This window comes from Saimiri boliviensis, chromosome 10, assembly GCF_048565385.1.
Source record: "Saimiri boliviensis isolate mSaiBol1 chromosome 10, mSaiBol1.pri, whole genome shotgun sequence".
Taxonomy (NCBI): Eukaryota; Metazoa; Chordata; class Mammalia; order Primates; family Cebidae; genus Saimiri; species Saimiri boliviensis.
In genome coordinates this window covers 88,282,630-88,298,492 of record NC_133458.1, presented here as the reverse complement: position 1 = coordinate 88,298,492, position 15,863 = coordinate 88,282,630, and the positions used below count along the sequence as shown (strand labels likewise).

The 15,863-nt window shown below is 37.9% G+C and overlaps 1 protein-coding gene across 1 annotated transcript in view; it reads right to left on the bottom strand.

Moving 5' to 3' along the window:
• DNAH11 (dynein axonemal heavy chain 11) overlaps window positions 1–15,863 on the bottom strand; it is a 396,587-nt gene that overhangs the window by 258,517 nt on the left and 122,207 nt on the right. The window contains exons 26-28 of the mRNA XM_074379604.1: window positions 4,930–5,154; window positions 3,332–3,423; window positions 1,984–2,110 (exon numbers count right to left, since the gene is read on the bottom strand). Coding sequence (XP_074235705.1) covers window positions 1,984–2,110; window positions 3,332–3,423; window positions 4,930–5,154 — 444 coding nt within the window. The remainder of the gene's footprint in view (window positions 1–1,983; window positions 2,111–3,331; window positions 3,424–4,929; window positions 5,155–15,863) is intronic.

Sequence of the window (15,863 nt, the reverse complement as noted above, 5' to 3'; positions counted from 1 at the left end):
GAGATTCGGCAGGGCACAGGCAAGATTAGTAATTGCAGAAAGATAAAATGGTTTCATGACTCTTATTCCACGGAATATTATTCAATAAGCCAGTGACACATGTGTTCACTGTATTTAAATAATATGATTAAAAGAAAGAGAAAGCTAACCTACTTACAGATTTACACACCTCTCTGCTAACTTAATTACTGAAAATTCATTTTGCATTATAAACATTTCAGATTTGAAAAGTATTCCGGAACATGTACTTTAATGGAATATGGTACCTGCTGCCCTCACAGAGTCACCCTGGGCAGAGGGTTCAGTTGCTGGTCATGAGGTTGCGCTCGGGGGCTTATTGGAGCATAAATGTAGTTACAACTATTATGTTTCAAATTAGTTTTTTAAAAGCATCTTATTGTGTGCTACTAAGTATGTAAAAGATGGATATAGTAGATTCATAATCAATTTAATCAGAGAGATTTTATTTGCAAAGCCATCTGGAAATTAGCACGAACATACAAAACAATAGCGGAGTGGTAACCCTGAACACGCTGCCCAATTGTCGAACAATTCTGTTATTAATAGCAAGGCTGCACTTGTATTAACAACAACAATAGCCACCCAATTAAATTTAGGTGCAAAGTTGAATGATGAACCAGAGAAATAGGATCAAGATAAATACTGTGCCCAAAGAACAGCAAAATTCAGGGAACTGCAATGTGAAGAGGCACACATTCTAAAGAAAAACGGCATAAAAGTATTGAGAAAAATTTTCACAAGAAAAATAAAAACATTTAGAAAACCCCACAACTAATAGCATAAGCTTCAGTTTCAAAATAATCTATCGTATACAGTCAACTCTAGGAGTGAGCAGCTATGTCAGCCACAACTGTAAGATCTAAGGCGTCCCCAAACTTTTTACACAGGGGGCCAGTTCACTGTCCCTCAGACCGTTGGAGGGCCCCCACATACTGTGCTCCTCTCACTGACCACCAATGAAAGAGGTACCCCTTCCTGAAGTGCGGCGGGGTGGGGGGGGCGGATAAATGGCCTCAGGGGGCCGCATGCGGCCTGCGGGCCGTAGTTTGGGGACGCCTGATCTAAGTGAACAGGAAGACTGAGTAGGTCTAAATCAGGCGTCCCCAAACTACGGCCCGGCCCGCGGGCCGCATGCAGCCCCCTGAGGCCATTTATCCGGCCCCCCGCCGCACTTCAGGAAGGGGCACCTCTTTGATTGGTGGTCAGTGAGAGGAGCACAGTATGTGGCGGCCCTCCAACGGTCTGAGGAACAGTGAACTGGCCCCCTGTGTAAAAAGTGTGGGGACGCCTGGTCTAAATGAAAGGCAACATTCTCTAAAGTTTATACAAAGCAGTGGTTGGGAAATTGTACAAAGTCTGTCTCTGATCTGAGCTCTCAGATTATACAAGATAATAACTCCTTTTATTAGCTTTAAACATTGACATGGGAATCAGCAAAACCGCGATGCATTATTATTGTATAGATAGGGGAAAAGTAGACGGTTAGTTTAGGATGATCCCAAAATTATACAAATCTAACTTGGACAGCACTGAAGATTAGCCCAATGTAGCAAGTATGAAGGTTACTCTGGAGGGAGTAGGAAGAAGGTAACCAGCCATGATCTTGTTCCAAGTGAACCTTTCTCACCTAAGAAAGCTGCTAACCAGGCAATGGATGTCCTGGCCCTTGTCCCAGAATCCTGGGGGATTTGGCACCAGTGTTTCTTTCCAGCACCTTCTTTCAGGACTGTAAGCCTTACACATTTAACACCATTCCTCTTTACTGAGCACCAGACAGTTATTCTTCCTGCTCCATTTTGCACAGACTCTGACATCCCTGTGATGCTGCATTACAGATTTTAACTGCAGATTTTCTAGTTTCTGGCCCACATGACATGACAGGCAGCATCTGACAATGATAGAGACACTATGACATTCCTCAGCTATCACAGTGTGATACCAGACTCTCAAAAAAAATATTACCTGTTTAGGCTGAGCTCCTTTTGAGAGAATGTCAAGTAAATCAGCAGAAGAGATGAAATAGAAGCGAGGAAAGGCTACGCGCTTGGTTTCCAGGTATTCAGCGAGAGCTTTTTCACAAAGAGAGAGCCTGTGTGAATGAGAAATCTTTTTAAGCATATCTTGTCCATTCAATCATTAAAACTTCAGCAAAACAAAACTCAAGACCCGTGTGCCATTCAGTACAGTAAACTCACTGTTTAACAGGTAGCCTACTTCCCGCTTTTTGCCACCATCATCTTGGCTTATGACTAATATACAAGTAATGCCAAGTAAAAGAGTACTATGCCAAGTATACACCACACACACACACACACACACACACACTCCATTAGTTGCAGCTAAATATAAATTAGACTTAGGTTTATGTTATTTATTGCTTTTCTGAATGACATTCTTAATCAGAAGCGAAGACTAGGCTGTCATCCTTCATCCTGAGAGCAAAACACACGGGTAAGATGTAAGTGGTTTGGGGTCTTCTTTTCCCCACCGGATGTCTACAAAACACAAGCGACTTCAGTCCTCTCAGGTATTCAGAGGAGTCATTAGATCCAGAATTGGTTCCACTTTATTGTCCTTGGCAAAGCAGAAATGACCCAGAGGCAGGGTCCCAAAGCCCCAAAGAGTTTCACTCAACTGAAATAATTAACTTCACCCTTTTTAGTACCAAAACACTTTGAGACTATAAAACTGTTTTGCTTATGTAATATACAATGTTGTCTAGATCTTTTCCTTACGTTGCAATTAAAAAGGACTGCAGTTCTATAACCCATCATTTTAGTAGATCTGCCCATTTTTAAATCAAAAGCCAGAATATTCTTATAACCACTAACTGTTGTAGAATTAAATGTGAAAATTACTTCACAAATGTCCCTTGGGACAATGATTTCATAAGTGCTACTATGCTCCCTAAGGATAATTTCTAATAAAATGAAAGTGTATGCAAACTAAAGAACTACATTAACTGAGTGCAATCCCAGTTCCTGGCACACAGTAGGTGCTCAATCAATACTTAGAGAATAGTTTGATGAAAGAATTAATCAATCAATCATGTCAGTGCTCTCGATAATACGATATTCTAATTTTACCAGTATAATACTCCTCTCAGAAAACAAGTATTTTTGGATTTACATTAACTTACAATATATACATTCCATGTAACATGTACAAGGCAACTAGACAATTATAAGCAAAATTACAAAATAATTTAGTAGAGGTTGCACCTATAACACAGTATTAAATGCTATTAGGTATGTGAAAGAGACTCATAAAATTACAGCAAATTAATCATCTTCTATAGCTTTATTCTTACCTGGACTGTAAATCTTTAAGTTTTTCATAGAGATTAGGTTGGCATGTTGCTTCTAACACATTTTTTACTTTGGCTGTCTTGAACATTAACTCCTGGATGAAAGCACAACATGAAGCCATGGATATCAAAACAATCTTTTCTGAACTTTTAATCATTTTGAGAATCAAAAAATGAAAAGCAAAGAATGAAGAGGCAAGGTTCAAGAGATTTCTAAGAATGTCTGACACCACATCTGCTTACTTTTGCTTTTCAACTCTTAGATGAAGACCAAAAGCAATGTACAAGCACATACTTTTATCAAAATAAATGTAATAAGCCTTGTCACCAATTTAGGCCCACACAGAATTTTTATCTTCTAAATCAAACAAAAAATAAAGAAAGGGAAAAGAAGGAGAAAAAGATGGGAGAAAGGGAAGAGGAAAAAGGAGAGAAATGGAGAGAGGAGGAGAAGAGAAGTGAGGGAGAGAGAGAGAGAGGGAGAGGGAGAAAGGGAGTAAGAGCACACAGAATCTTAAAAAGCACACCTATGTGTAAAAGTGACACACAGCTAAACAATCTATCTTTTCCTCCTCAAAAGTTAAAGGAATTAAAAGTGATCCAAAACTTCTACTTTAGGTAGAAATAAGAAACCATTTAATTCAATTTTATAAAAAAGAAATAGTCATTATCCTTTGCTGGAAATCTCTCAAATCAATTACCATTATTATATGTACAATGCTATGTGGTTTCTGTGACTCTTACAGAAAAGAAAAACTCAAACTAGTAATATTATTTTCTACCTGTTGTCCTTTCTCAGTCTTTTACTTATGAAGACAAATCTGTTTACCTTTCTTACCGCAAGAGTCAGCAATCTATGGCACATGGAACAAATACGGCCTGATGGTTGTTTTTTTTTTTTTTTTTTTTTTTTTTTTTTGCGTGACCTAGAAGCTAATAATGCTTTTTACATTGATTTTGGAGACAGGGTCTCATCCTATCACCTAGGCTGGAGTGCACTGGTACATTCATAGCTCACTGTAACTCAAACTACCTTGGCTCAAGTGATACTCCCACCTCAGTCTCCCGAGTAGCTAGGACTGCAAGCGTGGGCCACCTTGCCCAGCTCATTATTAAAAATTGTTTAGTAGAGAAGGGGTCTTACTATATTGCCTAGGCTTGTCTTGAACTCCTAGCCTCAAGTCATCCTCCCACCTTGGACTCCCAAAGGGCTGGGATTGTAAGTGTGAGCCACTGAGCCTAGCCTACAGTTTTAAATCATTGAAAAACCAAAAACAGCATAATATTTTGACAAATGAAAACTACGTGAAATTCAAATTTCAGTGTCTACAAATAAAGCTGTATTGGCATATAGCCGTATCCATTTGTTTATGTATTATCCATGTCTTCTTTCATGCTTTGATGGCAGTATTCAGAACATGTTAGAGAGGCTGCATGATCTACACAGCCTGAAATATTTATTACCTGGCCCTTTGCAGGCAAAGTCTCCTGACTCCTGCTTACTCATGCGAAAATATATTCATTTTTATAAATATGATGCTCCAACTCATGTTTCTTTACAAAACTTTGCTAGAATAGCATACAGCCTGTCTTTGACAAACCTTAAATTCAGCATCCACCCCATCAAATCTTCCAGCATCCTTCACAAGCTGGATTCGAATATCCTCTGTACCCACAAAAATGCTTTCCAGGTGAGACCAAGTTCGCTGGACTTCCATCCAAGTAAAGATGATCGAGTCTGCGATGTTTAATTTATTTTGCCAGCTTAACACTTGCTCAATGAAATACTCTACATACTTGCTTTGAAGAAGAGTCTGCAACTGAACCTAAAATAAAGGCAAAGAATTTTAAATAGTAGCTAAATTTAGTAGACTGTGAGGGCTATAAGGGAGGTACTATAGCTACTCTGTTTATTGCTGGATTCTTAGACCTAGCATGTAACACCTGGAACTTGCATTTGTTTTTGCTGAATGAGTGAATTAATGGTAGTAAATACTCATATTAACATTTTTCCAAAAAGTAAAAAGATAAATACATAAACCAACTGTATCTCATATGTCTTTCTCAAGAAGACCAGGTATCTACTGCAGGCAGAAAAAAGTATTGTGTATTGGGGATCAGCGTTGGGAGTTAAACTGTATTCCTTCATTATTCTTCCTGGCATCTCTGCCTATTAGTCATGCCAAGATTATGTAAGTACGTGTTTATCAATCTTAAAAAGCAATTTAAATAACTGCCCCTCAGCCGGGCGTGGTGGCTCAAGCCTGTAATCCCAGCACTTTGGGAGGCTGAGGCGGGTGGATCACGAGGTCAAGAGATCGAGACCACGCTGGTCAACATGGTGAAACCCCGTCTCTACTAAAGATACAAAAAAATTAGCTGGGCATGGTGGCGCACACCTGTAGTCCCAGCTACTAGGGAGGCTGAGGCAGGAGAATTGCTTGAACCCAGGAGGCGGAGGTTGCGGTGAGCCGAGATCGCGCCATTGCACTCCAGCCTGGGTAACAAGAGTGAAACTCCGTCTCAAAAAAAACCAAAAAAACAAAAACAAAAACAAAAAAAACCAAAAAAAAAAAAAAAAACTGCCCCTCACCAGCCTGCAAGGCCCTCGTGCTTCCACTTTCGTCCCTTCTCAGTTCACTGCTGAGCTCCACAGCTCTCCTATCAGCAGGGCTTGTTTTTTTTCAAGTATTGATTGCAGTTTTATTTTGAAAAAAAATGCTGTCATTAATATGGTTTTGTTTCTTATGTTTATATTAAAAAGAAAATCTAACAAACTCTGCTTTAATTAAAATGTGGCTAGTATGTCTGGAATGCTTCTATCCTACAGCATTACATCTCTGTCTAACTTAAATGTTCTAAGGCTGTCTTCGCATGTCTTTTTTTACCTTCCAACTTTTATTCTGGGTTCAAGGGGTACATACGCAGGCTTGTTACATGGGTCAACTGCATGGTGTGGGAGTTTGGCGTGCAGATTATTTCATCACCCAGGTAATGAGCATAGTACCTGACAGGTAGATTTCTGATCCTCGCCCTCCTCCTGCCCTCCACCCTCAAGTAGGCCTCAGTGTGTATCATTCCCTTCTTTGTGTTCATGGGTACTCAATGTTTAGCTTAGCAGGGCTTGTTTTAATGCCATGCAGTCTAGCTAGTACTTCTCACCATCCTATGACATGAAATCTCAGAAAATCACTAACCAGCATGACCTCAGCTCCTCATGTTTCTCTCCTCTAGGTATTTAACACACTTGACCCTTTTTCTGAAGGAAAAACGTTATCCCTTCACTTCTCTATGATATTACAGTATGCTGTTTCCACTATTTCTCTGACCACTCTCTTGCTGCCTCCTTTTTGTCTTCTCCTCTTGTTCCCCAAATTCAGCCTTTACCAGTGCTCTATTCTCAGCTGGCTTATCTTCTTTACTCTCTTTATCCAGTTCATCAAGTCTCAAGATAGTGATAGTGAACTCTCAACTACTAGTTCTTGGCTGAACGTCTATGTTGAGCTGTGGTCTGGTGTTCCACCTTTGCATAAATGTCCCTCACACTGAATAAGCCAATTAGTGTCACCTCTCCAAACCAGTTTTTTCCCCTAAATGTCTTATGTCTAATAATAATACTACTGTCATTTCCTGTTTGTCCCTTCTACATTTCTTTCCATGTGTGAAGAGATACTAACACCTATCATTTTAGAATTCAAGGCCACAGATCATGTTTTCAGACTTCCTACTCAGGCCTACTTTTCACTATACCCATAAAGAAAATGTATAGTCCGAGGAAACTAGAATCTTGACATTACCTTTGAATGGCAGAGACATCCTGTCATTCTAAGGTACTACAAATATTGTCATCATTGCATAAATATCCTTTTCCGACTTCAAGTTTTTGGAGAAGTCCAAGGAAACTAGAGTACTGACATTACCCTTGAATAGCAGAGACATCCTGTCATTCCAAGGTACTACTACTATTGTCCTCACTGCGTAAATATCCTTTTCTAACTTTCAGTTTTTGGAGAATAAGAGACTATCCTTCAAGTCTCAGCATTAAGTACCATCATCTTCTAAGGCCCTCCCTGGGTCTTTCACCTACCTTAATCACAAGGCTTCCCTGTCTTAGACTCCTTGGAGTCCTTTTGTTTATCTCCCTACTCAAGTGCATCTTCCTAGAGAACAAGCGTTCATAACTTTGGATCCCAAATGGTATCATATCTGGAGTCTATAACAATTAGCTGCTCAATGAACAAACAGATGTTGAGTATTAGAACTAGGAAAAAGTAAAAAAATAACAATTTTTTAAAAAGCTGATGTAAAATATATATGCACCTAACATCAGAGAACCTAAATATATAAATCAAATATTAACAGATCTGAAGTATGAGACAAACTGCAGTACAATCCACTTTCAACAATAAACAGATCATCCGGACAGAAAATCAAGAGGGAAACAGTGGACTTGAACACTTTAGGCCAAGCAGACCTAATGGACATAGACAGACTACTTCATCCAATAGCAGAATACAGAGTTTTCTAAGCACAAATGAAACATTCTCCAAGACAGATCACGTGTTAGGCCAATGATATGGTTTGGCTGTGTCCCCACCCAAATTTCACCTTGAATTCTCACGTGTTGTGGGAGGGACCCAGTGGGAGGTAACTGAATCATGGGGGCATGTCTTTCCCATGCAGTTCCATGATTGTGAATAAGTCTCACAAGGTCTGATGGTTTCAAAAGGGGAGTTTGCAAGCACAAGCTCTCTTCTCTCATCTGCCACTATGTGAGATGTGCCTTTTACCTTCTTCCATGATTGTGAGGCCTCCCTAGTCACATGGAACTGTGAGTCCAATAAACCTCTTTCTTATGTAAATTGCCCAATCTTGGGTATGTCTTTATCAGCAGCATGAAAATGAACTAAGACAGTAAATTGGTACCATGACAGTGGTGTGCTGCTGAAAAGATACCCAAAAATGTGGAACCAACTTCGGAACTAGGTAACAGGCAGAGGTTGGAACATTTTGAAGGGCTCAAAAGAAAACAGGAAAATGTGGGAAAGTTTGGAACTTTCTAGAGACTTGAATGGCTTTGACCCAAATGCTCATAATGACATGATCAATGAAATCCAGGCTGAGGTGGTCTTAGGTGGAGATGAGGAACCTGTTGGGAACTGGAGCAAAGGTGACTCCTGTTACGTTTTAGCAAAGAGACTGGTGGCATTTTGCCGCTGCCCTAGAGATTTGTTGTATTTTGAACTTCAGAGAGATAATTTAGTGCATCTGGCAGAAGAAAATTTCTAAGCAACAAAGCATTCAAGAGGTGAATTGGGTACCATTAAAGGCATTCGGTTTTATAAGGGAAGCAGAGCATAGAAGAAGTTCAGAAAATTTGCACCCAGACAATGCAACAGAAAAGAAAATACCATTTTCTGAGAAGAAATTCAAGCTGACTGCAGAAATCTGCAAACGTAACAAGAAGCCAAATTTTAATCCCCAAGGCAATGAGGAAAATGTGTCCAGGGCATCAGAGACCTTTGTGGCAGGCCCTTCCATCACAGGCCTGGAGGCACAGGAGGTAAAAGGGGTACCCTGGGCCAGGCCCAGGGTTCCCATGCTGTGTGCAGCCTGGAGACTTGGTGCCCTGCATCCCAGCCACTCTAACCATGGCTGAAAGGGGCCAACATAGGGCTCGGGATGTGGCTTCAGAGGATGCAAACCTCAAGCTTTGGCAGCTTCCATGTGATGCTGAGCCTGCCAGTGCACAGAAGTCAAGAACTGAGGTTTGGGAACCTCTGCCTAGATTTCACAAGATGTATGGAAACACCTGGATGCCCAGACAGAAGTTTGCTGTTAGGGGCAGTGTCCCCATGCAGAACCTCTATTATGGCAGTGCAAAAGGGAAGCGTGCTGTGAGAGTCCCCACACAGAGTCCCTGCTGGAGCACCACCTAGTGAAGCAGTGAGAAGAGGGCCACTGTCCTCCAGAATGGTACATCTACTGATGGCTTGCACTATGCACCTAAAAATGCCACAGACACTCAACGCCAGCCTATGAAAGCAGCTACGAGAGAGCCTTTAACTTGCAAAGCCACAGGGACAGAGCTGCCCAAGACCATGGGAGCCCACTCTTGCATCAGCATGGCTTGGATGTGAGACACAGAGTCAAAGGAGATCACTCTGGAGCTTTAAGATTGGACTGACCTGCTGTATTATGGAATTGCATGGGGCCTGCAGCCCCTTTGTTTTGGCCAGTTTCTCTCATTTGAAATGGCTGTATTTACCAATAGCTGTACCCACACTGTGTCTAGGAAGTAACTAACTTGCTTTAGATTTTTCAGGCTCATAAGTGGAAGGAACTTGCCTTGTCCCAGATGAGACTTTGAAGTATGGACTTTTGAGTTAATGCTGAAATGAATTAAGACTTTGGGGGACTGTTGGGACGGCATGATTGGTTTTAAAATGTAAGGACATGATTTTGGAGGGCCAGGAGCAGAATGATATGGTTTGGCTGTCTCCCTCCCCACATCTCATCTTGAATTCCCATGTGTTGTGGGAGGGATCCAGTGGGAGGTAACCGAATCATGGGGGCAGGTCTTTCCTATGCTGTTCTTGTGAATGTAAGTCTCAAGAGATCTGATGGTTTTAGAAAGGAGAGTTTGCCTGCACAAGCTCTCTTCTCTTATCTGCTGCCACGTGAGACCTGACTTTGACCTTCTGCTGCAATTGTTAGACCTCCCCAGCCACATGGAACTGTAAGTCCAATAAACCTCTTTCTTTTTAAATTACCCAGGCCTGGGTATGTCTTTATCAATAGCATGAAAACAGACTAATATAGCCACAAGACAAGCCTTAACAAATTTAGAGAACAAAGAATGAAAAGCAGGGAAGACTGTCTGCAAGATAAGTAACATTAAAAACTTTCAAAAACCTGAGAAAGATATAAATATCCAGGTACAGGAAGGTCAGAGAACACCAAATAGAACTGACCCAAATAATACTACCTCAAGTCATAAAATAATCAAACTCTCAAAGGTCAAGGACACATAGAGAATTCCAAAGCAATGAAAGAAAAGCAAATAAGATATAAAGGAGCTTGAATTTGACAAGAGACACCCCAGTAGAAAGAATGCAGGCCAGTATAGAGTGGAATGACATTCTCAAAGTTCTAAATGTAATTTTAAAAACTCTGCTAAACAAGAATACTGTGTCCAGTAAACTATTCCTTCAAATATGAGGGAGAGATTGAAGTCTATTCCCTGAAAAAAAAAAAAGCCAAGCTAATTCACCACTACCAGACTAGTTTTATAAAAAGAGCTAAAGGAAATTCTTCAATCTGACATAGAAAACATCAACATTAAAAAAAATTTTAAGGCATAAAACCCACTGGCAAAATAAAATACATGAACAAACACAGAATATTCTAGTACCATAACTATTATGTGTAATCCACTCATACCTCTGGCACAAAGCCCAAAAGACAAATCTATCAAAAACAATAGCTACAGCAAGCTGTTAAGAGATAGACAATATGAAAATATGCAAATTGAGACAATTAAAGCTCAAAATGAGGGGTGGAGGGAAGGAATAAAGTTTGTTCATTTTTTTCTTGTTTTTTTTGTGATCTAAGTGATCATCTGTTTAAAATAACTTTTTATATATATTTTTAAGCCTCATGGTAAAGCCTATAATAGATTCACTAAAAATAAAAAGCAATGAATTAAAACATACTAGAGAAAATCACTTAACCATAAAGGAAGACAGTAAGGAAGAGCAGAATTACAAAACAACTAGAAGATAAGTGACAAAATGACAGCAATAAGTCCTTACTTAATAATAATGACCATAAATGGACTCAATTCTCCAATTAAAAGGCATAAAGTGGCTGAATAAAGAAACATAACTATACAGTCCCTACAAGAAACCCACTTTGCCTATAAAGACACACATACACTGAAAATGATAGAGTGGAAAATGATACATCAACTAGAGACCAGAAGAGAGTATTAGTAGCTATACTTAGATCAGATAAAATATACTGTCATCAAGGCTGTAAAAAGTGACAAAGAAGGTAATTACATAATGACAAAACAGTCAATTAGGCAAAAGGATATAATAATTATAAATATTAACTATCTAAGCACCCAACACCTAAGCTCCCAAGTTTATAAAACAAGCATTAATAGACCTAAAGGGATAAAGCAAAAGATAGACTGCAACACAAAAACAGTATAGGACTTTAACATCTCATCTCAGTAATGGACAGATCTTCCAGATATAAAAAATCAACAAAGGTCTGGGCGCGATGGCTCATATCTGTAATCCCAGCACTCTGGGAGGCTGAGGCAGGAGATCAAAACCATCCCGGCTAACAAGGTGAAACCCCATCTCTACTAAAAATACAAAAAACTGGCCGGGCATGGTGGCATGTGCCTGTAGTTCCAGCTACTCAGGAGGCTGAGGCAGGAAAATTGCTTGAACCCAGGAGGTAGAGGTTGCAGTGAGCTGAGATCACACCACTGCATGACAGAATGAAATTCTGTCTCAAAAAAAAAAAAAAAAAAAAAATCAACAAAGAAACATCAGACTTAAACTACACACTAGACCTAGTAGGCCTGACTGACTGACAGAACATTTTACTCAACTGCTGCAGAATATACATTCTTGTTGTCAGCACACTGATTCTCCAGAATAGATCATATCTTAGGGTACAAAACAAGTTTCAACAAATTCTAAAACATAAAAATCGTATCAAGTATCTTTTTTGATTAAAATAAAACTAGAAATCATTAACAAGAGGAACCTTAGAAATGTCAAAAAGACATAAAAATTAAACAACATGCTCTTTACCAACCAATAAATCAATGAAGAAATTAAGACGAAAATGTAAATGTTTCTTGAAACAAATTAAAATGAAAATAAAACATATCAAAATCTATATAACAAAATCTAGTACTAAGAGGGAAGTTTATGTAAGCAATAAGCACATATATCAAAAAAGTAGAAGGGCTTCAAATAAAGCTATTGCTTATTGTAAGGGCTTCAGTAAGCTATTGCTTATTGTAAGCAATAGCACATATATCGAAGAAGTAGAAGGCCTTCAAATAAACAACCTAACAACAGACCTCAAGGAACTAAAAAAGCAAAAACAAACCTAACTGAAAACTAGCAAAAGGAAAGAAATGACAAAGATGAGAGCAGAAGTAAATAAAATAGAAACTGAAGAAACAATATAGAAGATCAACAAAATAAAAGCTGGTTTTAAAAAAAGATAAGCAAAATTGATGAGCCTTTAGCTAGACTAAGAAAATGAAGCTAGCATTACCATGATACCAAACTCAGAAAAGAACACAAGGAAAAGAGAAAATTACAGGCCAATATTACTGATAAACATAGATGCAATAATTCTCCACAAAATACTAACTGATGGAATTCAACAATACATTAAAAAATCATTTACCATGAATTAGTAGGAGTCATTCCAGGGATAGAAGGATAGTTTAACGTATGCAAGCCAAGAAATCAGATGTATTGCATCAATAGCACCAAGAAGAAAAATAGTATGATTAGTTCAAGAAATTTCAAAAAGGCATTTAATAAAATTCAACATCCCTTTATGATAAAAAAAAATCTCATCAATATTGGTATAGAAGGAATATATCTCAAAATTGTAAAGGTCACGTATAACAAACCCACACCTAACACTGTACTGAACGGGAAAAACTGAAAGCCTTTCCTGTAAGATCTGGAACAAGACAAGGATACCCATTTTCACTATTTGTATTCAATACAGTAATAGAAGTCCTGGCCAAAGCAATTAGGCAAGAGAAAGAAATAAAAGGCATTCAAATTGGAAGGAAGAAGTCAAATTAGTCTTGTTCTCAGATGACATGATCTTGTACCTAAAAGAACCTAAAGATTCTACCAAACAACTGTTAGAACTGATAAACAAGTTTCGGAAAGTTGCAGGATACAAAGCAGACATACAGAAACCAGTTGCATTTATATGTACCAACAGCAAACATTTGGAAAAAGAAATCAAGAAGGCAATCACATTCACAACAGCTACAAATAATATAAAATATGTAGAAATCAAATTAACCAAAGAAGTGAAAGATGAAAAGTGAAAGTTTCTATACAAGAAACATTATGAAACACTAACGAAAGAAACTGAAGCCACACACACACAAAAACAGAAAGATATTCCATGCTCATGGATTGGAAGAGAGTATTGTTAAAATGACAGTATGACCCAAAGTAACTTCTAAATTCAGTGCAATCCCTATCAAAATACCAACAACTTTTTTCCACAGAAATAGAAAAAGTTTCAACATTTATATGGAATCACAGAAGACCCTGAAAAATAGCAATCCTGAGCAAAAAGAACAAAGCTAGCACCATCAAACTACCTGTCTTTGAAATTTTCTCCAAAGCTATAGTAACCAAATCAGCACAGTACCCACATAATAATAGACACAAAGATCAATAGAGCAGAACAGAGACCCAAGATATAAACCCATACATTTACAGCCAATTAATCTTCAACAAATGTGCCAAGAACCACATACAATGGAGAAAGGACAGTCTTTTCAATAAATGATGCTGGGAAAACTGGAAAACTATATGCAAAAGAATACAACTAGATTCCTATCTCTCAATGTAAACAAAAATCAAATCAAAATGGATTAAAGAGCTAAATCTAAAACCTGAAACTATAAACTACCAGAAGAAAACACTGGAAAAATGCTACAACACATTTGGCAAAGATTTTGTGTGTGTGAGCGCGTGCACACGTGCGCGTGTGTCTGTGTGTAAGACAACAAAAGCAAAAGTGGACAAACAGGATCATGCTGAGATAAAATGCTTCTGCACAGGAACATAAACAAAGTGAAGAGTCAACCTACAGAATGGGAGAAAATATTTGCAAACTACTCATCTGATAAGGGATTAATAACCAGAATACATAAGGAATTCAAACAACCCAGTGGCAAAACAAAATAAAACAAAAATAAATCCAATCTCATTTTAAAATGGGCAAAAGATTTGAACAGGCATTTCTCAAAAGACGACATACAAATGGTCAACCATTATATGAAAAAAAATGCTCAACATCACTAATCATGAGAGAAATGCAAATCATAATACAATGAGATATGATCTCACCCCAGTTAAATGGCTTTTACCAAAAAGATAGGTAATAATGGATACCGCTGGCAAGGATGCAGAGAAAGGGAGCCCACGTATGCTGTTGGTAGAAATATAAATTAGTAAAGCCACTCTGGAGAACAGTATGGAGATTTTTCAAGAAACTAGAACTAAAAATATAATCCAGCAATTCCAGTACTAGGTATATACCCAAAGAAAATACGTAGAAGAAATATCCGCACTTCCATGTTTTTTGCACTAGTAATTTACAATAGCCAAAATATAGAATTGACCTAAGTGTCCATTAACAGATTTAAGAATAGTGTATATACACAATAGAATATTATTTGGCTATAAAAAGTAATTAAATCATGTCATTTTCAACAATGTGGATTGAACTGGAGAAGGAAATTAAGTGAAATAAGGCAAGCACAGAAAGACAAATATCACATATTCTCACTCACATGTGGGAAAATTTTTTAGTGGCTCTCATAAGACCCAGTGTTAGATAGATCAGTAGGGTGAATATAGTTTACAATAACCTATTGTATATTTCAAAAGAGCTAGAAGAAAAAAATTCCAATAGTTTTAGCACAAAGAAAAGACAAGTATTTAAGATGATGGCCATCCCAATTACACTGATTTGATCTTTATAAATTATGTGAATATATTAAATTATCACATGTACCCCCAAATTATGTACATCTCTTATGCATCAATATGAAAATCATAAATGTTTTCTAAGTCTGCCAGATAATCCTAGAGAGAAAACAAGGTCAAAAATACCATCAAGTATTTTTCCAATTACAATGGCATAAAAAGAGAAATTAGTAACAGAAGGAATTTTGGAAACTCACAAATACATGAAAATTAGTAACATGGTCCTGAACAGCCAATGAGTCAAAGAAGAAATCAAATGAGAAAATTTTTAAATATCTTAAGACAAATGAAAACAGAAACACAACATACTAAAACTTACAGGATGCAGCAAAAACCAGTCCTAAGAGGGAAGTTGTTAGAAATAAATGCCTACAGCAATAAGAAAATCTCAAATAAAGAACTTAATGCTAACCCTTCAGAAACTAGAAAAATAAGAACAAACTAAGCCCACAATCAGTAGTAGGAAACAATAATAAAGATCAGAGGAGTAATCAATGAAATAAAGACTAGAAAGACAACAAAAAGACCAATGGAATGAAGAACTGGTTTTTTGAATAGGTAAACAAAATTAACAAACTTTCAGACAGCCAAAAAAAAAAAAAAAAAAAAGAGATGACTCAAAATCAGAAATGAAAGCAGAGTTAATAAAATTGATAAGACAGAAATACAAAGGATAAGAGACTACTATGAACATTTACATGTCAACAAATTGAAATGGTTAAATTCCTAGAAACATACAACCTACC